The sequence below is a fragment of the Phocoena sinus genome, chromosome 1 (assembly GCF_008692025.1).
Source record: "Phocoena sinus isolate mPhoSin1 chromosome 1, mPhoSin1.pri, whole genome shotgun sequence".
Lineage (NCBI taxonomy): Eukaryota > Metazoa > Chordata > Mammalia > Artiodactyla > Phocoenidae > Phocoena > Phocoena sinus.
Genome location: NC_045763.1, coordinates 101,542,267 through 101,567,147, shown reverse-complemented (window position 1 = coordinate 101,567,147; position 24,881 = coordinate 101,542,267). Strand labels below are relative to the sequence as shown.

General features: G+C 36.8%; 2 protein-coding genes across 4 annotated transcripts in view; both read left to right on the top strand.

Annotated features, from left to right (window-relative positions):
- Positions 1-17,991, top strand: part of RSBN1 (round spermatid basic protein 1) — a 44,180-nt gene extending 26,189 nt beyond the window's left edge. Inside the window, exons 3-7 of one of the 2 annotated variants that reach the window (XM_032648736.1) lie at positions 3,928-4,065; positions 4,380-4,522; positions 11,174-11,341; positions 12,614-12,722; positions 13,364-17,991. In XM_032648736.1, coding sequence (XP_032504627.1) covers positions 3,928-4,065; positions 4,380-4,522; positions 11,174-11,341; positions 12,614-12,722; positions 13,364-13,837 — 1,032 coding nt within the window. In that variant the 3' untranslated portion in view covers positions 13,838-17,991. The remainder of the gene's footprint in view (positions 1-3,927; positions 4,066-4,379; positions 4,523-11,173; positions 11,342-12,613; positions 12,723-13,363) is intronic. The other variant, XM_032648745.1, reaches the window with a different exon arrangement.
- Positions 17,992-20,001: 2,010 nt separating this feature from the next.
- The window catches only part of PHTF1 (putative homeodomain transcription factor 1), a 74,499-nt gene continuing 69,619 nt past the window's right edge, over positions 20,002-24,881 (top strand). The window contains exons 1-3 of one of the 2 annotated variants that reach the window (XM_032623741.1): positions 20,002-20,527; positions 20,837-20,911; positions 21,544-21,600. In XM_032623741.1, coding sequence (XP_032479632.1) covers positions 20,867-20,911; positions 21,544-21,600 — 102 coding nt within the window. In that variant the 5' untranslated portion in view covers positions 20,002-20,527; positions 20,837-20,866. The remainder of the gene's footprint in view (positions 20,528-20,836; positions 20,912-21,543; positions 21,601-24,881) is intronic. The other variant, XM_032623737.1, reaches the window with a different exon arrangement.

Genomic DNA, 24,881 nt, shown 5'->3' with positions numbered 1-24,881 from the left:
TTCACAGCTGAAAAGTCCTTTTGCCATATAAGATAACAGTCACAGGTTCTAGGGATTAAGACCTGGATATCTTTGGGAGCCATTATTTCGCCTACTACACGCTGCAAGCTCATTATGTCCCAAACTGAAGATACCACCTCCCCACCCAAACTTGGTCCTCTCCTCCAGTAGGAAGAGTGCTTTCTCTATGTGGTTGCAAAGGGCAGAACCTGCAAGACATCCTTGACACTCCTTTCTTTTCTCTATCATATCTAACTTTCTCCAAGTCCTTACAATTTTCTTATGGTTATTTTTCAAATCTTTAAAAAATCAACTCCACTGTTATTAGCTTAGTTGGTTGTTTCTTATTTGGAATATTACAGAAACCTCCTAATTAGTCATTTCTCTTTCAGTGTCCCGTTGAGAAAACAAAAACAAACCCCAAGCCCCCCACACCCCCTAAAACACACAGGCAAATCTATTAACTTTCCTTTTACTACTTTAGATCCTTCAATGATTCCCCCAATTCTTAATGTGGTCTTCAAGGCTTTCCATAATCCAGCCACAGCTTGTTTCTCCAGTCTCATCTTCGTTTTTCTCTTTTGTTTTCTGTGTTTAGCATCACTAGCTTTTTTCTAGACCCTGGAAAGGGTGATGCTTAAGGGATTTTATTTCCGTTAAACTTGTTCTACAGATTTTAATTCAGTGTTACTTTGAGGAACAGTTTATCCCCTAGATTAGCATCCCATGTTCTCTTTTATAGTGTCCTACAAGTGCCTGAAGACTTGTCACAGTTTATAATTAAATATTTGTTTAGTATATGCCTCTCTCTACTAGACTGTAAATTTCCAGGGGCCAAGGATGGGTCTGGTTTGCTGTATCTGTGTTTAGGACAGTGTCTGCATATAATATACAGTAAACTTTTATTAAATGAATGATACTGGCTTTCCTGTAATTCTTGTTCTTTATTTAAGGCTATATAAGTCTACTCTTCTGTGATAAGCTTCCAAGTATTTGAAGATTATTGTGTCCCCACTTTAATCATTTCAAGTCAAATACTTTTGGAATATTTTTAATTTCATCACTCTTCCTCCAATCTGTACGATTTCCAAGTCACTAATCATCTTGATTGTTCTCTTTCGGGTGTGCTCTTGTAATAGACTTTTTTTTTTAGCCCAGAGCAGGAGATAATGCTCCAGATGTCATCTGTGCAATATGGAGTATTGCCTCCTTTAGTACAAAGTATACAAGATATAGGCTAAACCACCGTAACAGAGAGATCACACATACAGTAGCTAGGACAAAATAAGTTTCTTTCTCAAGTAACAAGTGCAGAGGTAAGCAGCTCTGTTCCATGATGTCATCTTGGATTCTCCTTTCCTTCTGTCTTTAAGTTTTGCCATTTCCTTTGGTGTTGTCATGTGCATGGTTGAACTTGGCCCTCAGAAGAGAGAAAGAGGAAATGGAGAGCAAGCCACTTAATTACATATGCTCTAGAAATTGCATATGTGACTTGTGCTAACATCTCATTGGCCAGAACTTAGTCATAGACCACACTTAGTTGCCAAGCAGCTATATGCCCAAGAAGTTCTGTTACTTAAAAAAAAGGGGGGGGGGTTAGAATAGATACTGGGGATAGTTAGTAATTTGCTTGTTTGGCATTAGTGTCACACTGTTGGTACATGTTGAATTTCTGGCCATAAATGTTGTCCATCTTCTAAGTTGTGCTGTTAGTTTTTTAAATATATCACAAACATTAACATTTGTTAAATTATTTTATACAAGTGATAGATACTGTTGTTAATCAGCTTTACTACTATTACCTGTTTTTTGGCCACAATTGAATGGCTGATTATTTTTAGACTCAGCAGACATAAATTCAGCAGTTTCTCCTCTTCAGGTTTACTTTCTCTTTCCAAATAGGAAAGGATGCTTTATGTTTATTCATGTCACATATTAATTATCCTAGGTGTTTGCATTTTTACGTGTCTTCGAGTTCAGTGCTATTGAATTTAGTGGTACTTAAATTAGGTAATCTCGGAGTACTGTATAAAAATGTTTATTCAGTCTCACTTTGTGTGCAGAATTTAAAGTAATGTGAATTTCTTCAAATTAATAATGCATTAAGAGTTGTATAGTCTCAAAGCTAGTAGGCCACATAAGTTGGTGAAAACTACCACATGGCAGTGTACTTCTTAAAGATTGGTCTCTTAAGTTATGTGAGATTTAAATTGTGACACATCTTTAGGACATTTACCACATAGCTTGAAAGCCTTTGTTGGAAGGAATTTCTGATAATTGGGAATAGTTGGGGGGAGGTATTTGGAGGAGACTGGTATTTCTTTTATTAGCCCTGAAAGCATACTATTCCTAGAACTTGTACTAAAGTTAAATTCTGCTTTAGTTGTTTTAGGGTGCTTGGCTTAGAAAGGTTAGAATAATGCTTACTTAGAAAAGCTTCCTTATCTCTATATCCCATAATCATCCTCTTTCCCAGACTGCCTCCCCTGGCTTTTAACAGCATGATGATCATACAAGCAAATGGAAGGTAATTCATACAAATATGTGCAAGGTAATTCTGGCCTGGGCGGTTGCTGTTTAAGGATCACCTAAAGAGATTTTGGGGGAAAGATTTGTAAGGAATTAAGAAATCTCTGCTATTTGATAACAAGATCTCAGACCTTTTTTTGGTGTGAGTGTGTGTGTGGGATGACATTAAATTGTCTATGAAAAAAAAACAGTGGGATGATTCTGAAAATGCTGCTAAAAAACTAGCACTAAAGAACTGTGTAAGAAATACTAGATGGTCATTTATGCTTTCTATTGAGGCAAAAGAGGTGGTATTTGAAACAATAAGAAGTGATTCTTAAAAAAACATTTTTTTTTGACTCTTCAATAGAAACCCATCATTTAAATGTATAATTGTATGTTAGGCTTTTCAACCTAATCTGCATCTTACCTGAGGTAGAAAATGCTAGGTTACTGATCCAAGGTGGAAATCCTGGTTAGAATCCAGCATTTTTAGTCTAGTCATCTGTATGCACAGGATCTGTCTCTACATTTGAGAAACATTCATTCTGAATTGGAGTAGGAATATTAAGAACATACATGAAAATGACTAGAATAATAATATCAGCTTGTATTGAATCACTTGGTAGATTCTGTTTGAAAGTTAAGATTCCCTGGGCTGCAAATTTGTATAGAATATGCCCTAAGTTTACTAGAGTTGGTACAGAGAAAACGTCTATGCTTGCAGGTAACATTAGATTATCAAGGGAGATCAGGAAGGCTTTCAGAAGAAAAATCTTGAACTCATCTTTGAAAGTTGATTTAGGTTGACAGAAAAGAGGACATTCCAAGAAGGGCAGATTCAAGAGAAAAATCACTACAGATAGATACAAGTATGGCGTAAGTTGGTTAGAGAAAAATATCAGCCTGCCTAGGGTGGAGGATCTTATATGGAAGTACTGGGAGATTGGATTTAATAACAGTGAACCTGGTATCTGGCCTGATGTGAAGGCTTTCAAGCTAGGGAGTACAAAATGAATATGGAAGATTAATTTGACAATAGTCTATTTTTTTTCCCTGCCCTGTCAGTTTAACTGTTTATTTACTGATTTTTTTTCCTTATAAAGATCACTTGAAAGTGTTTACAAAGTTCAAAAATCATCATTCTCAGAGAAGTTTATCTTAATGTTTTCAGTATTTCCTTGAGACGTTGGACCATGGACTAACTTTCACCTTGAAATTTCTGTTTATGGTTCATATATCAATGTATTTGTCAGTGTGCTAGGGTGCCTTTCTGTAACTATTGACTTTATCCAAGGTACTGACTGTTGAATTCTTAGTATGTAGAAGAAATAGCAACATTGGAAATAATACCCTATCCTGATTCTTATGTTATAGTGTACTTCAGTCCTTTCTCCTCCCTCTTTCATTTTATCTCAGGTCAACAGGACATACTGCTGTGGCACCTACCGAGCAGGTCCTATGCGGCAGATAAGTCTTGTTGGAGCAGTAGATGAAGAAGTTGGTGATTATTTCCCAGAGTTCCTTGATATGTTAGAAGAATCACCATTTCTGAAAGTGAGTGTTTTTCAGGTTATTAAAGTTCTGATCATTACTTAAATGGACACTTTCCATTAAAAAGTTTTAAGCTAATCTTATCTATTAAAATTTTTTTATCCAATGTTTTGAGTAGAAATGTTTAGAAACTTATTGGTATAAAATATTTAACTTCAATTATTCTTTTTTACATATAAATTACTGTCTAATACATTTTTTTCTTCATACACACACACAAAATAACCTCCTTAGAGCTGTCTTTTGGGTGTGAGGGTTTTAACTTGTAAATAGTCTAAAAATTTTTTTTTAACGTGACTTATTCTTCTGACTTCCAGATGACTTTGCCCTGGGGTACACTTTCTAGCCTTCGACTCCAGTGTAGGTCCCAGAGTGATGATGGGCCTATCATGTGGGTAAGGCCAGGAGAGCAGATGATCCCTACAGCAGATATGCCAAAGTCACCCTTCAAAAGACGACGGTAAACATTTATTTTTCTCAAATAAACAGAAGCACTTTTTTTTAGTTGGTTGCTTATAGAGATGATTGAGACTTGAGCACAGTTTCAAAACCATTTTTCTAAATTATTTGAAGAGCTATCTTAAGTAAATCTTCTAGCCGTCAGTTCCTTAGTCCAGTGAACTCATTACACAGTTACCAGAGTGAGGCATCCTTCCAAAAAAACAAATTTAATTTTCACTTCTTTTCTTAAAACCTGGGTCCTAACTGCCTGTAAGATAAAGGTCTAAACTCCTTTGTGTGGATTACAAGGGTCTTTTCTAATCTGGCCCTGACAGTATCTCTTCTAGGTGTATCTGCTTTTAGTCTGCTCCAGTCATGCTGAATTCAGTTTCCAAACCATGGTCTTTCACAACTCTGTGCTTTTGCACTGCTCTTTTTACTTGGAATGGCATCCCCTCCTCCATCTTCCTCTCTACCTGGCAAACTCTTAACGAATTTTCAGAACTTGGATGTCACTTCCTTTGTGAAGCTTTTCTTTGTTCCCTTAGACTTAGTCATTCTCTTCTCTGTGCTCACACATCATTCTGTTCATTAATGATCAGTTTACATGTTTTTGGTTTTTACTATACATTTTAACCTTTTTGAGGACAGTCTAATTCTTCTCTGTCTTCATTAACATAGCAAGTGATCAGTATTTACTGAATGAAACCAATGATGTATTCTCTTAACAGCAATTCATATTGGCCTAACATTGTTTCAGACAAATTTATTTTGTTTAAAACAAATGTAGATTAACTTATTCTAGGACTATGAAAAAAATCTCATTTAATGGGACTGAAAATTAGCAACTCAAAAAATAGCAACTCACAATAAGTACCCAAGAGTGAGTTTTAATGGACTAGGCTAGACCTTACCTTAAAGCTCAGGAGAATAAATACTAGAGCTAAGTATGGAATAACCTTTAGAGCTAAGTATGGAATAACCTTAGGTACTTGAGATAATCATGAAAATACTTTGTAAAAACTATTTATGAATGCAAGGTGGTGGCATGGTAGAACATGGCAGTAAACCAAAACTTCTGTACGTTGCTAGACCATAGCAGTTTTTGTACATCATGATGATGAGTGTTGATATTCTGAAGTATTGCATACATTTTTTATTCTATAATCCTTCCCAAAAGGAAATGACCATTGTTTGTTTCCTGATTATTATTAACTTAAAAAAAATGATAATAGAAAAAAGTAAAAAGGCAAAAAATATCTATAATCCCACCCATTTAGGCACATTAACCTTTCAAATTTTGGTCCATATATATCTCATAAATTTTCCTTTTACACGGATTAACTCATTCTTTACATGATGTTTACTTTAAAACTTGTTTTTTTCCCCCCCTTAGGTTTACATGTTATTAAGATGCAGCCAATCATCATTTAAGATGCAACCATATCATTTCTAAATGACTATATAGTTTTGACTGTATGGTTGTATCAAGATTTATTTAACCAATTCTTAATTTTTTTTAAATAAATTTATTTATTTATTTATTTTTGGCTGTTTTGGGTCTTCATTGCTGCATGTGGGCTTTCTCTAGTTGCAGCGAGCGGGGGCTACTCTTCTTTGCGGTGCATGGGCTTCTCATTGTGGTGGCTCCTCGTTGCAGAGCATGGGCTCTAGGCATGCAGGCTTCAGTAGTTGTGGTGCGTGGGCTCTAGAGCGCGGGCTCAGTAGTTGTGGCGCAGGGCTTAGTTGCTCTGTGACATGTGGGATCTTCCTGGACCAGGGCTCAAACCTGTGTCCCCTGCGTTGGCAGGCGGATTCTTAACCACTGCGCCACCAGGGAAGCCCTAACCAATTCTTTATTAGTGTAAATTGTTTGCATTTTTTTCAATATAAATGGTGTTTTGACAGACATGACAGTGGTATGCTGGAGCCAGTTTGTACCAGCTTACAGGGCATTATTAGCCTCGCAATTCCACAGTGAGTGAGGTCACATTAGTAACTTGAAACTGGCCATGTTGTGAGTATTTATACCACACAAATCAGCATATCAGCTACAAATGAGCCATCTCCTCCGCTAAAGCCAATTGTTAAACATGTATGGCACATCATTGATTGTGGCTGGCTGGGTGGTTGGTTGATAGGTAGGTAGGTAGATAATATCTTTGTGCCATGTGCATGTTTATTTCTTAGTGGAAATTACTAAAGGCTTAAAGTATATATACATTTCTAATTGACTTACAGAAATGTACCAATTTATATTCCCACCCATATAATAAAATAGTACCCTTTCCCCCATACTCTCCACTAACATTCTCTTTAACTTTGTTGATCTGATTGGACAAAAATGTGTTATTCTAATTTGTTTTTCTTTGAGGCATTTGTATTTCTTCTTTTGTGATTCCCTCTTAATTTTCTTTACTCATATTTCTATTGGGATGTTTTTTGTTTGTAAAAATCCCTATGTATTGTAACTATTAACTTGTTTTTCTTACGTTACAGGTTTTTCTCATTTTTTTCTTTTAGCTTATGTTTTTTCTTTACTCATAATTTTTTTCAGTTTCTTTTTTCTTTACTCACAGAGTTTTATTTATGTGTTGTCAGATCTGTCTTTTCCTCTGAGGTTTCTTTTTTAGTGGCAAACTTAGAAAGGCCTTCTCTCATTTAGTGTTATAAAATACCTACATTTTCTCCTAGTACATCTGTGATTTCAGTATTTACATATTTTATCTACCTGGTATTGATTTCAGTATAGAGGGAGAAATTTAGTTTAACATTCTTTCCAAGTAATTAGGTGGTTGTAGCAACATCATTTGTTTAATAATTTATTATTTCTCAACTAATCTGAGGTGCTATCAAATTTTATTTCTGTTGGGATTAAATGTTCTTAAGAGGGGCATTCAAGCACTTCGAATTAGAGTGAATACATCAAAACTTAAAAAGTAATGTCATCTTTTTGCGTTAATGAGAATGCCCTGTTGCTGAAAATGATGGAGTTAATGTGAGAAGCTGTCTAGTTATCCAGGGCACTGCTAATGAAGATGATCTTTAAATTTATGAACTCTAGAGTTAAAGAAATATATGCACAGGGTTTTAAAACATCAAACAGTATAGTAGGGTTTATAATGAAAAATCCTGGCCACCTTTCTCTCCAGAAGCAAATACCTTTTTACCAGAGGCAAAAACAATTTCTGTTATTAATGCCTTTTTTTGTTTTGTTTTAAGGGTTTGACAGGAAATTTGTCAGTTTCTTGGTATAATAGATAGGGATTTATTCCCTTTATGGGTTCTCCAAATAGTTAAATGAGCCTTACTTTATCCTCTTCCTCTCCCTTCTACATTTTGTCAGCTGTGCTTATACATTGTTGAGGCTAATTCATATTCTGCTTTAAAACCATAATTAGGCTTTATATGCTTTGTCAATAGATGTATTCTAATATTTGAAAGCCAACAGATGGCATTTAAAATATTATGGGTAGGTAAGTTTATTGCAGATCCATCTAGTAGGCTAATATTCATATTCTAAGGTTCCAATGGTTTGTTATCACTCAAAGGAATAATATACAAAAGGATCTTTCTTTTCTGTATTTCACCTAGATACTGAAAATCGTGCCACTTTTTAGCTTGGTTCATATTTGGATCATGCTGATTTTTTTTAAAATTCTGTTTTTCCTGTAGTTTCCTTTGTTTTTTTCAATATAAATTTATTTATTTATTTTTGGCTACATTAGGTCTTCGTTACTGCACGCGGGCTTTCTCTAGTTTGCGGCAAGCGGGGGCTACTCTTCGTTGCAGTGCGTGGGCTTCTCATTGCAGTGGCTTCTCTTGTTGCAGAGCATGGGCTCAAGGGACGCGGGCTTCAGTGGCTGTGGCATGTGGGCTCAGTAGTTGTGACTCGCGGGCTTAGTTGCTCTGCGGCATGTGGGTTCTTCCCAGACCAGGGCTCGAACCCATGTTCCTTGCATTGGCAGGCGGATTCTTAACCACTGTGCCACCAGGAAAGTCCTTGTAGTTTCTGATTGCCTTATTTTGAGGTGATACCATACACTTCTCTTGACCATATCCCTAATTATCTTCTATTCTGTTTATTGCTTAAGATACATTACTTTTTTCTAGAATCACACTGACCTTCTCTATGACTTTGGCTATTGCTTTTTTTTTTTTTTGGCTGTTGCTTTTTTATATAGCCTCTTTTTGGGGAGAATGTTGGTAGTTACATTGCATTCTTTGCTTTTATCGTACCCTCAAGAATGCAGAATTTCAATCATACTGTCTGCTCTAACTCATCACTTTTTACCTGGAAATCTTTTGGAGCTCTGTGTTTTCTTACTTCAGTGTGAAAAGCTTATTTCACAGTTATCTACCATTTGATGTTTTTTCTGCCTTAAGCTGTGGTTGTCTTCTTTCTGGGTTTATTTCTTTTCCTTGCTTGACCACATACTCAAGTTATATTCTACGAAAAGGAAGGTATTGAGTCATCATATGTCTGAAAATATCTTTTTCTGTCATTAAATATGATTGATAGTTTAGCTGTAGTCCAGAGGATGTATTTTCTCTTAGGATTTTTTTTTAGCATTGCCCCAGTGTCCTCTGGTATCTAATATTGTTTATGAGAAGTCTTAATGCCAGTGTAATTATTCTTCTTTTGTAAGTAACCTATTTTCTTTTCCTCTCTGGAAGCTTAATTTCATAATGATACATCTTCGGGCTTTTCTTATTTTTTAATCCTTTTTGTTGTTTGGTGGGTACCTTAAACTGAAAGATTCACATCTCCTTTCATTTCTGGGAATTTTTCTTGCTTAGTACCTTCAGTAATCTCTTCATTTTCACTATTACTTCTTTATGAAACTACTGTTGGCTGAATAATAGATCCCTCAGTTTGATTATCCTCGTATTTCTTATTATCTTTTTGCTTTCAGTTCTGGGACATTTACTTGACTTTTGTCTTCTGACAAAATCCTTACATTTCAGCATTGCATTTTTTGGTCTTTGTCAGGCTGCTGTAGGCTGTTTTCACATATCTGGTGATTCTTGGTTGACCCATTCGAATTTAGGAACACAGCATTGGGCTTACTGGGCATTCTATTTATATTTCAGTGAGGCTTGTCAGTAGATAGGTTTCACTTCAGAGTTAACAGGCATAGAAGTGGGCATTAAAGGATATGTCCAAATACCAGAGGATTATGTTAGTACTATTCATATGGTAAGTTCAATGTGTTTAGAGAAGAACATGCAGGGTTTTTTTGGCTGAAAGTTTATCAAGATGCTTTTGGTTACAGGCAACATAATTGATTCAGACTGGTTCATAAAATAAAATGTTATCCTGTATTTCAAGAAGTTCAGAGGGGTTGACTCTAGGTACCATATAGTCAAATGGCTGAGTGCTGTCATCAAGGAAACAGATCTTTTCCTTTTCTCTCCTCTGTCATTCTCTTTCCTAGGCTTTGTATTTACAGTGGCTTCCATTATGGTTGCTGGATGGCTATAGCAGTTCTAGGTATCACATCTGGATCTGGTTATATCTAAAAGAAGAAGAGATTGTCCTTTACTTCTTTTTTAGGAGCCAGGAAGCTTTGCAGAATTCTTAGCAGATTTCCTCTCATATTGCTAGCCAGACTCGATCAGTTCATGCTCATTCCTAAATCATTCACTGGCAAGGGGAATGAGCTTAGTGTAGTTTGCCAGAACTCATCAGGATCTACCTTTGGAGCTTGTGAATGGGGTTCCATATAGGGTAGGAGAAGATAGCTAATAAAAATCAGAGTTCTTTCAGAGAAATTAAGATGAGAGATGGTTGCTGGTGGGTCACCCACAGTCTTCTGCATGAGGGTAAATGCCTGACTGTCCAAATTTCTACCACTAGGGTGGCATGTGACAGGTTTATGTGCAGATTTCACTTTATTTGCTCCCTTCTCAACCTTACTTCCTTTCTGTCCATTATCATCATACTAGCCTCTTTAGCTGCCATTCCCTTCTTGTATAGTCTAGGCCTGTGGCTTTCTCTGCTCAGTTTCATTAGTCCAAGATACTTTTAATCATTTTTCACCTTCCAGAAATGTGTTGCTCTTGTTCATTCACTAATGCCTTTCATTTGTTGCTTCATATTCATATTATATTTGAGCACATAAAAAAGCAGAAGATAATATAATAAACTCCCATGTAGTCAGTATCAACAGTTATCAATTCATAGCCAGTTCTGTTTCACTTATACTCCCATCCATTCTCCCACTATTCTCCCCCACCCCTACCACATTAGTTTGAAGCCTTTTACTTCTCTTTTAACGTGAAAGGAGGTCATGTAGTTGGCTCAGGTTGCCATCTTGAATTAAGTCTAGTAGAATGCTTTGAGACTTAAAAATGACTCAGGGTAAAGAGGCATACAGCCTTGAACTCTGAGTTGTATTTTCTGTTGCTAGACAACTAAATTTTATATATTCAAACACTACAGTTGTGCCAAATCAAAGATACAGCTTCTATATTATTGTGACATACTGAGAGAAGAAGGTAATCACATTCAGCATTACACTATAGTGTGTTAAATGCTGATGATCGAAATCATTGAACCCTTTTCAGCCCTCATCTTATTTAAAAGTTGGCATTTTAATAGACTTTTTGCCTTACTGCTGTTAATACTTTTTTTCCCCTCTTTGCTTCAAAACCAAATCAACTACAGATCAATGAATGAAATAAAAAATCTCCAGTACCTACCTCGGACCAGTGAACCCCGTGAAGTCCTCTTTGAAGACAGGACAAGAGCTCATGCTGATCATGTAGGTCAGGGGTTTGACTGGCAGAGTACGGCTGCTGTTGGGGTTTTGAAAGCTGTACAGTTTGGTGAATGGTAAGTTAATGGAACTCAGCTGCAAGATTGGTTAATGTCTTAAGAAAATGTGGACTCAATTTGAAAGGTTGGGGACAGTTTTTAAAAAATTATGGTAAAATGCACATAAAATAAAATTAAAATCAACCATTTTTAAATGTACAGTTCAGTAATGTTAAGTATATTCATGTTGTTGTGAAACAGATCTCTGGAACTTTCTCATCTTGCAAAACTGTAACTCTGTACCCATTAATCAATAACTCCCTTTTCTCCTCTCCCCCAGTTCCTGGTAAACATCATTCTACTTTCTGTTTCTATGAATTTGACTACTTTAAATACCTCATATAAGTGGAATCAAACAGTTGTTGTCTTTTTGTGATTGACTTATTTCAGTTAGCATGATATCCTCAAGGTTCATCCATATTGTACCATGTACACATGTACCATGTGTCATAATTTCCTTACTTTTTAAGGCTGAATAGTATTCCATTATATGTATATGCCACATTTTGTTTGTCCGTTTATCTGTCAGTGGACACTTGGGTTGCTTCCACGTTTTGGCTGCTATGAACAAATATTTCTTCACGTCCGTGCTTTCATTCTTTTGGATATATACCCAGAAGTGGAATTGCTAGATCATATGGTAATTTGTTTTTTAATTTTGGGAGGAACTGCTATACTGTTTTTCATAGAGGTTGCACCCTTTTACACTCAGTTGCGGCCTGGTTTAAACAAGGCTCAGAACATATTTAAAAACTATTTTACTTTGTTTTTTGTTTTTATGCCTTCAGGGCCTTCGATATTACTGTAGAGTTTGATCTGACGTTAGAGTTTGATTGAATTATAGTTCAATCACAGGTTAAGTATTTCAAGTTAAAGATCATTTAGCTTTTTTCCCCTCTCTACTTTGAAAGCTGGAAGGTGTGACAGTTGTGTGGCTGAGATGTATTCTGTCCATTTCTTTCCATCCTGATAATGACATTATAGGGTGGCATGGAGATGGTGGGGCAAAGTGGTTAGAGGATTCAAATGCATCTAGTTTAGAATAAAACTGTTTTTAGTCATCGATGTTTTAGTTTTATAACAACTAATTTTAATTTTGAAAAAAAAATGCTGTATTGGTGTTTTATTTTTTTTTTAATTGACTAAAGAAACAAATGTATACCTTGTCCTTAGGAGTTATGCATCTATTTCTTTGCTAGTATAGCAGTTCCCGGAACGGGAAGATTGAAATTTGTCACCTTTTTCCATTATGAGATGCTTGTTTCTAAAGCTTAATTTTGTTAATCTTAGGAGTGACCAACCTCGCATAACCAAAGATGTGATTTGTTTTCATGCTGAGGATTTTACTGATGTTGTACAGAGACTTCAGTTGGACCTTCATGAACCTCCAGTTTCCCAGGTAATAACGTTTACTTTTTTATCTCTCTTTGAGTGAGATTTTGGAAATAAGTATCCGTACCTATTTAATTTTGCATTTTATCTTATAGTTGGATACATGGGATAGTGAATTTAATTTTATTACTATTAAAGGCTGTTTGTGGAGGGTGTTGAAAATCATTAAAACGGAGCTTCCCAAGCAGAATGCTTAAAATCCTTCAGTCTTTGGGATGCCAGGTGGGCCTGGGATGGTCAGAGGGCCCAGGATAACTCAGTTCTGGCCATGAGCAGTCTCAGCTGTTAATCCCATTGCCCTGCGTGTCCTCACCTGCAAAAGGTTGAAAGACACTGAAGGAGCAGACAAATGTTGCCCTTATGTGGGTCAAAGAATATTGATACTTAGTTGCATTTTGAAATACTTATTTAAGTGATTCCCTAGGCCATCCTAATTTTAACCTGTACTTTTTTACTAGAAATGTAGTAAAATATGAGGAAAAATGTGTCTCAAGAATTGTAGGAAATTTTAGAAAGTTGTATATCATACAGTGTTGTTTAGCTTTAATTTGATCCTACTGTTTTCCTGTGCTAATTATAATATTTTATTTGACTACATCTTTACATATTTTACTTTAAAATCTCATGCAACTTTTTTCCTCTCTTCAGTGTGTGCAGTGGGTGGATGAAGCGAAACTAAACCAAATGAGGCGGGAAGGCATTCGTTATGCTAGAATTCAGCTGTGCGACAATGATATCTACTTCATCCCTAGAAATGTCATTCATCAGTTCAAAACAGTGTCAGCAGTGTGCAGCTTAGCCTGGCATATAAGGCTTAAACAGTACCACCCTGTTGTGGAAGCCTCTCAAAACACAGAAAGCAGTTCTAACGTGGACTATGATTTAAATGGAAAGAGAGAATTAGAAGTTGACTCCCAGTGTGTGAGAATAAAAACTGAATCTGAGGAAACATGCACAGAGATGCAACTTTTGACAACTGCTTCATCGTCCTTCCCACCTTCATCTGAACTTAATCTACAGCAAGATCAGATGACTCAGCCTATTCCAGTTTTAAAGGTGGAAAGTAGACTGGACTCTGACCAGCAACACAATCTACAGGAACATTCAAGCACTCCTGTGTGATATGTACATATTCAAACACATTTTTTAACTTTTTTAAATTTTGATGTGAAGTTATAGTTTTATAACTGGCTTAAGTTAAGTTTTATTGGAGAAATCTTGCCTATAATTCTATAAAGAGAAATGACATTCCACAAATGTCAAGCATATCTTTTTTACACAGATTATGCAAAGTTAAGAGTTGTATCTTATCCCGTTAGTACAGTATGTAATAGTGGGTCTGCTGCTACTTTCTGTTTTAAGGTGTGAGGTAACAATTCAATCTCTTCTTCAAATCAAAATGAGAATTCTCTGGAATAACAGATTCTTATTTGGTAAATAATTCACTTCCTTTCATTTTATCTTGCCTTGTCTCTTGCCATATTTGCTGTTTTTATGATAGAAGATCAGATTTATGGTTTAGTACTTGTGCTTTTATGGCACAGATTCAGTTTCTACAGTAAAAATGGCGTAGGTCGTAGGAAAGAATTCCTGCATCTTGTACATGGGCAAGTCAGTTATTTAGTTCCAACCATAAAGAACCGATAGTTTCTAAGGAATTCAGTGGCTCTCTGATTTCTTAACAAAAGAGAAAGCACAGCACTTTCTGATCCAAACTGTCTTTTTTTGTATCTGTTATTTAAAGCCCAGTGGATATTTCAATTAAAAATATCTAAAGATGAATAGTCCTTGGTCATTCATTCTCCATGGTTCATTAATCTCTTCTAGAATACATGGTAACTGTGGAAGATATTTTGGGTAAAATAGATAATGTTGACATGATACTCTGTTGTTCTGCTTCCTAGCATCCTCACATTCTGTGTGGATACTTTTGCTTCCTAAACTGATCACGAGTATCAAACTTAGAGAATGATACCTATCTTTCAGATGAGGCTGCCATATTTTGTGCATGAAACTTAGGAAAAACTATTTTTGTCACTTGGCATCAACCTCTTCATCATAAAGATCTGTTGAGATACTTCAGTTCACAGTTTCAACTGGTGAATACCTGGGTTTATTTATTATTACTCTGTGTTGCTACTGTCTAATAAAGAATATGGCACTAGACTTCATCCTAGAGTTTCAGGTAGCCTAATCCTTATTAGTGCCTGAGTATTTAACCATTTTTTTTCGAACAGGCACAGTTCATATAGCTAGTGTAGTCTTAACTTTCTATTATTTTAGAATGTTAATGGGATACACATTTCACTTTCTCTTAGTTAATAATACAATAGGCCTTTTGTTTATTAAAGGAAGAGTACTCCCCACACCTAAGACCAGATTCTTGTATCTACCTGGTTATAGTGCAATTTGGAGATTTTTTTTTCTGGAGGTTGAGATTTGGAATATTTACATTAACATAGGCAAAAAAAGATGCTGCTTTATTATGTCTGTCACCATGAAAACTTAGCTGCATCTTTTGAAATATCAAATATGAATTTTCTCTAAAATATTCTGAAATAGGTTAAATCTTATATAAATATTACTTTGTGCAATATTGTTGTGTAGTTAAATGCATATTAGCAAAGTATAGAGGTCACTGTGTAAACCGATAGAAAAGTAACCATCAGCAAATACTGCAGTGATTAGTTAGAATCTGTATTATTCCTTATATATATGTATATGTATGTATTCTCTGTTAAAAAGGATGAAGACAAATAGAGAAACATTTCAATGTAAACCATTTATGAATTGGAAGTGATGTTGGTTTTAGTTATCTTTGTAAATAAGGTAATTAGAATGGTATGAACAGTAATGTGATTATTGCAGGGGTGTTTTAAAATCTTGGGTATAAATTTTAGGGTAAATTCTGGTTTATCAAGGCTAGTTTTTAAGGGACCTGCCTTTGAGGGTGTTTTTTGTTATTTTGTTATTTTAGGGGGAAGGGGTTAATCACAAAGTATGTGGGTTTGGGTTATTTCTCATTTTTGTTTTTCTGTCCAGAAGAATTTCATAGAGCTTTACCAGGCTGTGCAAAGTAAAATTCTTCTCAGGCAACATTTGCTTTTTAAAATAATCATGAAGAACAAGGTTGTTAAAGCAAAAACTTTTAATTTTTTTTCTTGTCTTCCAAGATCCGATTTCCCCATCTCCCACTTGCCATCCAGCAGATGCCATCTGTCATCTAAGCTGGTCATTGCTAATAAACAAGGAGACTGTCTCCTGACAGCCATCACTGTGTATAATCACTCAGGAACCAGCGGATCTGCAAAGACCTACAATCAAAAGCAAATCCCCATTTTCTTTAAAACATTCTACCCTCAACTCCAATATAACATATTAAAAGAGTATAAAAATGTTTAAAATCATGTACTAATAAATTCATTGTATGTTAGAATTGCAATAGAACTGAGAGAGAAACATTTAGCTAGTAATGTATCTGGAAACTGAATGTCTTATGTGAGTATTAGATTTTAATAGCATGCTTTAAAGACTGATGAATATAAAAGCGCAAGTTTTGAGTTTCTTACTTCTTTAAAGCTGTATCCTAGTTTAGTGATACAAATGATAGCAACTTTTCTAAAATCATTAAATTATTTGGTTTGGTGGAGTGAGGCATGGAACAATCTGGCGTCTTCTGACTTGTAAAGTAGTGATGGCAGTGAAGTTGTAACTGAAATGTAAGCTGATCTTCCTTTTTTGGTATGTTACCTGTTGTGCCAGCTCTTTGAGATTACTTGCAGAATGTGGCTATAAGTTTTAGTATTTTGTGGAGCAGAGGGATATTTTTTAAATGTGCTTATGGAAAGGACCCAGTAAATGAGTAAACTTAGTAACTAGAACGATTTTATGGTATTCATTAATCAGGAGAAAAGTCTTCCCCCTGCCCCAGAAGTCATTCTATAATTACCAGGATACACTAGGAGTAGGATTATGATTCAAAGAAGTATCCCAAATTCATAAAGCAATAATAATCAAAATTACATATTTCTTTCCCTTCCAAAGTTTTTAACTCTTTAAAAATGAATTCCTAGGCTTAATTGTACTTTTAATTTGCTAATTTAGTACTTAGAATTTGTTTCACTGGTACTTTATTATTTTGAATTTAAAGACTTTTGAAAGGTACCCTTTCCCCTTAGAGATAGTTGGAATAACAGTAGACTAATATTAAAAGCTCTTGTAGGGGGAAAATGGGGCTTATCATATAAAATTATTTACTAAACCTTAGGAAAAGGTGTCTTGCATCAGTCTTAATAGGCATAAAGTTCATGCTTAATGACTGGAGAAACTTTTGCTTATTGCCTTTCCCTCTATAATTACTGTCTAGAATGAAAGCTAATTTAGGAACAAGATACCAAAATTCAAAAAACCCCTTACTGCATGTATTCTTTATTATTATTAGTTCATTATTAGATCATTTATTTTCATCTATATTTGCCATTAAAAATTTATTTGCATTTATATCTTTAGAATAATTGAGTTTGTGTCTGATAAATCTGTTTTATCATTGCTACAGGTTTTAAAAAAAAAACTTTCACTAGTACATGCCAGAGGTTCATATTTCTGCTAAGTATTATTTTTTAAAAAACAGGTTGTAGCTGTATTTATTCGTCATGCAGTAAGTAGAGGAAATGTACAAGACAGATGTTTTTCTTTAGCACATAAGGGACCTATCCTCATCCTGAAAGTTTGTTGCTTTAAAAGCAAGTATCTCTCCATAAATATTATGGCCTTCCATTTTCTTCATACATCTTTTAGGATTCACTTGTGCATGTAGTTGAGACCACTGTCTCTTAATATAGCACTTTTCAATTCTCTCTAAAGAAATACTTAATGTACTACTTCTATCACATGTTGTAAATTTTCATGTAATAGTGTTTTCTGTGACTAAACTCCATTTTGATTGGCAGCTAAGACTTTTTTTCCTGTGGCTTTAATTTATCTAAGAGGTCTTTGCATATAGATGAAATGTATAATTTGCCTGGCGGACTATTTGCGTTTTGTGGCCTTAGTTTGTTTATTGACATTAATGAGTGTTTTAAAAAGGTTTTTAATGAATAGTCTTAAATCTAAATTTGTGTGAATAATAATCCTTTTAACACAGTGCTTTTTTGTAGCTGTCTAAGTGTGTTAAATTGTTAAGCTATTTCTTTGTAAAATAGGACAATGGAATGCATAGAGTTTTTTTTTTTCCTGTAAAGTATTTTTTTAATAAACAAAGTCTGATTTGTCCTTTACTGATGTTTCATGACAAAATGAATAGCACATGTGAATTCTAGCTACCTGGAACCTGTTTTTAAAGTATTTGTCCCTTCTCTGTCCCCTATTAATTTTTACTAATAGAGATTACAAAATTAGAAAATCTTGACTTTCCTAAAGAAAGTTCATAGATACTGGGGGACAATTTCATCCATATTGAGAGGCAGTTAGTTTGAGGGAAGAAGAAAAACTATGCTTGGCATTTGTGGCAGTTAACTCCTCGCTGCATAAATTGATTTATCCCTATGAGAATAATCTTAAATTTTTGTTCTGGGGATGTCGATATTTTTGAAAGTACATGCATACAGTGTTAGTTAATGAAGGTGGTTTATAGATGTTTCAGATACCATTGATGTATTAAGTGACATAACTCACTGGATTTTTTCCTCATCAGTTTTTATTTGTGTGAACTTCTCTGTAATTGAGGTACCTGTCCTAAGCACTGATAGCTCTTGTTTATGATTAGGAAAGGAAGAGGGAAGGAACGAATGTTTGTTGAGGGCCAGGTACTTTTTATGAAGGTAGCTCATTTAATCCTCACAGCCTTGAGTAGGAAGGTAACAATACAATCTCCATAATACAGGTGAGAAAACAGGCTTGTTAGGTTGAATAAATTACCCGAAATCACATAGCTTTTAGTGGGAGCAGGGATTTGAATGCAGTTCTGGGTTCAAAGCCCACACTTTGCTCAGTGAGAGCCTTACCTGATTTCAGTTCTTCCAGGAACTCCCCCCAAGGCCTCTTTGTGTGCTAAGCAATGAAGTAAAATGTTTAATTAGTGTTATTTATGTCTTAAAGCAAATATTTAGATATACAAAAAATGGCTTTCATTTTTCCAGTGTTTTTGTTTTTTTTGTGTGTGTGTGTTTTTTAAAGTCAGCCATTTGTGTTGAAACCAGACAGAATTGTCATGTTCAGCTCTAAGGATGGGAAAAGCTGTCAAGAAGCAAAAGCAGAAAGGAAACCACTGCCAATGTGTGGAATATAAAAATCAAGCCTGGGTGAAATAATTTTAAATTAGTTCTATGGGAGTTACTTTAACTTAGTCGATTTTCCTCATCGGTCAAACGGGGATAATAACTTCCACCTTATGTCGATTTGATAGATAATCAAAAATAATGATGTAAAACATTTAGAACTGCATTTAGGCTTTCTGCAGTGGTCTAATCGTTATCTCATTAGCTTTGACCCAAATGCGACAATGCTGGGCAAGCAAGGTCAGTGCTTCAAGTGAGGTGAGAATGGCCGTTAGGGGTCAGTGTTCCATTAATGGCCAAAAAAGTATAGAGGAGGAAAGAGGCTTAAAATCTTCTTAATGTATCTTTAAATATTCATTTGAGGTCGCTACCGTTCCTTTCTCCTGACCTCTAGCAGCCTGCTTGAATTTTTAACCTAGAAACAGTTCTTCCCGCCGCTACCTTCCCCTACCCTAATTTGGGAAAGTGTCCTGGAACCTGCCCCCCAAGCCTTGGCCCTCTTCTTCCTTTACCCTTGAGCACCCAGAAGGCTTAAGTCCCAGAGCTGCTGAGGGACGGGAGAGGAAAGGAATTAATAAGGCGCAGCCTGCCAGGACTCGTCCCAGGACGGCATAAATTCATATAAACATTCGTTCATTAAGCAAAGGTTGAGAACCTGTGTGCCAGGCTCCTGCCAGGCCCTAGTCTCTGACCTCATGGAGCCCCCAGCCCATTGAGGAAGACCGATAGAATATAATGAAGCACAAAGAAACAGAAAACACAAGATAAGCGTTGCAAAGAAATGAACGGGGAACTATTGGAATATCTAGACCGACCTCCTTTAGATGAAGGGCTGGGAAAGTCATTTGTGAGAAAGTGACCTGAAAGGTGATCTGGGGGAGCTGCTCTTGGCCTTGATCTCCGTGTAGCTCCCCAGCCCCTCGGTCCCGAAGCCTGGCGGAGACTCGGCGGGAAGGCCCCGGGCCGGGGGCGGAGCCAACTTCACAGCGAAACACGGAAAGCGGAAGCCGCGGCCTCGCTGCACTGTGGTCTGCGGAGCTGCTGTTGCCTACCTCTCGGCCGGCTGAGTCACGGCCCTTCCAGGCCCGGCGTAGCGAGGACGCGCGCCCACCGCCCCGAAGCAGCTGCTACCCGGGCCTTGGGACCTCTGCACTTGACTTTTTCCAGCGGAACAAAGCCGTTTGCCGTTGCCGTAGCGACTGGCAGCCTAGCTAAGACCGCCTTCACTTTCTATCCCCCTCCTTTCCTAGCTCGTTCTTTGCTTATTTTAGGGTCTGTCCGATGACCCTATAGGTCGGGCTTGGAGGGCGCCGGCTCTCTGGCAACAGACTGCCCTCCTCTGGGCGCTGGGCGGCCGGCTGCCTCCGAAGCTGGGGCGGCCTCCGCAGTCTCCATGGTAACGGCCCAGACGGCGTCTCCGCCTCGGGGGGAAGATGAGGCCTGCCTGGCCCGCCGCCTCGCCCCCGGCCTCATGGCCGGGCCGGGGCCGCTGAGGAGGAAGGTCCCGGCCACCGGACTGCGGGGCAGCGTGCACCAGGTGAGAGCAGGACTCCTGGGAGCGGAGGAGGTGGGGTGCAGGTCAACTCCAGCGACCTCCCCTTCTCTTCCAGTTCCCTGCATCCCTGAACACACTCGCACAAAATATCGCAGAGAGGCTTCTCCGGTCGCCACTGCGCCAGAGTTTTTTTTTTGGTATGCTTTTGTTTTTTTTTCTGGCAAACAGCAGGGGAACGAGACGGTCAGCAACGCATGGAGAGGCTGAGAGAAGCGTTTTCTGAGTTCTACCCAAACTGGGAGAGTACCTTTCAGCATCTGGACTCACTGACTGGTTTTCCTTCATTTTCAGTGAAATCCCATTCTCTGGCTGGAGACACAGATGGCCTCAAATGAGAGAGATGCTATATCGTGGTACCAAAAGAAGGTAATATCAATGTATTTTTATTTGTAAAGCATGCTTCCTGCAGAAAGGTCCCACAAAGAATACCTATCATGTTAATTTTCCCTGAGCTTGGTAGTGCAGGTATTCTTACATGATATCTCTCAACATAAATGGAAAAACTGATGGACAAGGTCATTAGGTCTTTTGAACTCAGTTCCAGGTCCCCGAATAAGATTTTCAACCTCCCATCTCCAGGCTGCATTCACAGTGTCACAGCAATGCTTTGAGAGTTTGCTTCTAATCAAACTGCTGTTTTTTCAGGCATAAAACTTTATCTGCACAGCTCAGATTGGTACTGTCAATTTTAATGAGCTGTCCATTACCTTTTATTTCTCTAGTTTCCTACTGATATTTTTCTTAAGTGGAAGTATCTTTTAAGGTGATATTTAATTTGAAATATTTTGGACATTGCTTTTCAACTTACTTTTAGATCCAGCTAACTTGAATTTTGAAGGAAATAGTCCTAGGAAATAATAATTTATTCTAGCCTCAGAGAAGCACAGAAATTTCCCAGGTATCATATGGATACTTAATAGTTTCATGACTTTTGTGAGACTTGACCCAAATAAAAGGATTTCCTTTGCATCACTTAAATAGCCTGCTTCCTATTTCAGATTGGAGCATATGATCAGCAGATATGGGAAAAGTCAATCGAACAGACTCAGATTAAGGTAAATTGATTTCTTTGATTTTTTCGCTTTGTTTTACTGCTTTAATATGAAGAGTGAATTGTATTTACTTTTTAAAAATTCTGCACTTATCCACCAAATATGGCGTTCTTTGTTCTTTGAGGTGAATAAGGAAAACGACACTGCAAATGGGATGATAAATGACAATTGACATTTGGCCTCCGTATCAGGGAAATAGAAAGGGGTGGTTGGTCTATGATGAATTTGAAAGCAAATGTCCCATATAAATGGGGCTATGGCTGACTCTGGCGGTAGAGTTAGTTGTGGTAACGCAGGCCCAGTATTGCCACAGCTTCAGGGTTCTCAAGAGAAGCTGTGAATATGCATTTTTATGTGAAATATCCCGGTTTTTTAGAGCATCTCCTCCTCCTCCTTCCCCCCTCTACTTCCTATTCTCCCCCTCCCTCTCCTCCCCCCTCCTCCCCTACCTCCTCTTCCTCTTTTTCTTCCCTGCAAGTCAAATAAAATCCATTTGTTGCCCGAATCTCTTTTTCAATTACTGGTTTAGAGTATGGGCCTAAGTATTTCAGGTTCTTAAACTTTTTTCTACACTGCTTTTGGAACTGAGCAGATTCTTGGAGTTATTGCATGCTAGCCAGGCAACCAAAAATTGATGTGTAATTCAGAATGCCAGGTTATTAATTTATAATAGGGGAGGGGAGGGTTAAATAATCTAATGTTCCAAAATCAAGGTTGTGGGATCAACATTTTTGGGGGGGGGATGCAAATTAGTCATGGAAAGGTTGCTTGGTAGCCAAATGTAATTGCCTAGTCTTGAGAGATGCGGAAAATCCTAAAGAGCATCCTGCCCTTACAGAATGTCTCTCTATTGACATTAATATTTAGATCTACAGATTCCAGGGTCTTACCTCCTTGGAAAGTACTGAATAATGGCTGGCAGATTTTTGATTTTGGACCTTTCTTTTTAAAAGATTTTTCCATAGACCCTCTATTAACATTTAAAAAAATGTATGTATGGGTGTAATACAACTTAGTTCTATTTATCTCCAAGTCAGATTGATTGGACTGGGATGTTTAAATCTCGGGTGAAATACTTTTAGGGCAAATTCTTTTTGTAAGCACTCACTTAGAAAGTTGTTTGAACTGCATGATATTTGGCTAGCTTTTCATAATTTTGTACAGTCCTTGATGTTTTATATTAATAGGAGATGGGATTAGGATGAATAAATCCCCCAATTTTATTTTGTAACTCTCTAAGTCCTGTCCTGTTATTCTTTTGTGAGCTCTGAAAAGTATGGGTAGTAGTAAGTCTGGTATAATGGAAAGAGCACAGAACTGAGCGTTGGATCTCCTTTTGTGACCTCTGTCTAGCCTTGTGATCTTGAACAAGCACTGTAGTTTGTCTGGGTTTTGGTTTATTTATCCTTAAAAGGATTTTACTTCCTGCTATAGAATTTCATTACCTACCTCCTTCCCGTACCCAATTTAAATATTTCCTCAACTCTTATTTCCATGCCATTTTATACATACCTTCCTTTTTGTACACCATCTCCTGTGTTACTTGTTAACCTGTGTGTTTTCATGGACCTCAAGGGCAGGCATTGCATTTGTATCCCACTCTTAGAACATTCTGAGTCATACTAGGAACTCAGTATTTCTGTATTTGATTAAACTCCAACTATTATGTATATTTTTATTCATTGTTTTCTCAAAAGGTAATGTATCTAATACCTCCTTAATGTATACTTTTTAATTTAGCAGTGGAAAGAATAAAATTAAAGAGAACTCTAAAAATTTACTGAGTTAATGTACCAAGGCCTCCCAGGTGCGAAGAATACAGTCAACAAGACACACATGGTTCTTGCCTTCATGAATTTTACAGTCTAATGGTAGTGGGAGAAAAGCCAAGTTATCTTTTTAAGTATGTTTAAGTCTTAGATGGAAGCTGACCAAAGTATAGGACACGAAGAAGTATTTAATGCAATTTAAAACAGATTACACAAATATACATGTTTTTGAAAACAAATTTAAAAAGAAAAGGAAAGAAAATTAAAAAACCAAAATGAATAACAATATTAACATCAGATCACAATACAATAAAATTAGAAATTACATAATAAAAATATAATTCAAAATTATAAAAAATATAAATTAAAAAAATCTTAACTTGGATCATGAAAAGTGGTAGGAACTGTTCTACAAACATTTACTGAGCTACTATGTTTAAGGCATTTTGCTTGGTGCTGAGCACAGAAGTACAACGCTTGTATAAGCGAAGATAAGTAGCCCAATCCGGTTGGGGTATAAGGTAAGCAGATGAGATGATAGGTCATAAATCAGTTTAGAGCTGAGCTGACTGCTTTACTAAGAACTTTAGATACTGTACTATATAAAATGAAAAAATCTGTATTTTTAAGTAGAGGGGACACATCATATCTGTATTTTTGAAGGATAGAAATAAAAACGTAGATATAACAAAATTTGTAGAATGCTTCCAAAATAATACTTGATGAAATTATATCACTCTAAATGTCTATATTAACAAAAAATGTCTAGATTGACTAGGAAGAAAGAGTTACAATGATTCAAGTTAACATACGAAGAATCTGAGAAATAAAACAATAATAAGTCAAAGTAAAGAAGGGGAAGAAATATCAAAAATAAAACTAAAACAGAGACTTCCCTGGTGGCGCAGTGGTTAATAATCTGCCTGCCCATGTGGGGGACACGGGTTTGATCCCTGGTCGGAGAAGATCCCACATGCCCTGGAACAGTGAAGCCCATGCGCCACAACTACTGAGCCTGCACTCTAGGGCCCGTGCGCTACAACTACTGAGCCCACGCACTGCAACTACTGAAGCCTGTGTGCTCTAGGGCCTGTGCTCCACAACAAGAGAAGCCACCGCAATGAGAAACCTGCACACTGCAAGGAAGAGTAGCCCCTGCTCACTGCGACTAGAGAAAGCCCGCGCACAGCAACGAAGACCAAGCACAGCCAAAAAACCCCCAAAAAACAAAAAAACCTAAAACAGTGTTCATGTATTCTTCATTTAACAAATATTTGTTGAGCACTTACCTACCATGTGTCAGGCAGTAGGATGGGCACTATATCTATATAATGATGAGCAGAAACACTCAACATTTTTTGGAGCTTATGGTAAAGTGGGAGACAAACAATAATAAAATTAATCCTACTAATGAATAAAAATTACTTTGTGATAAATGCTAAGAAGGAGAGCTACTATTTGCAAGCTATTATAACAGGGAAATGGACCTAGTCAAGGAGGTCAGAGAAGCCGTCC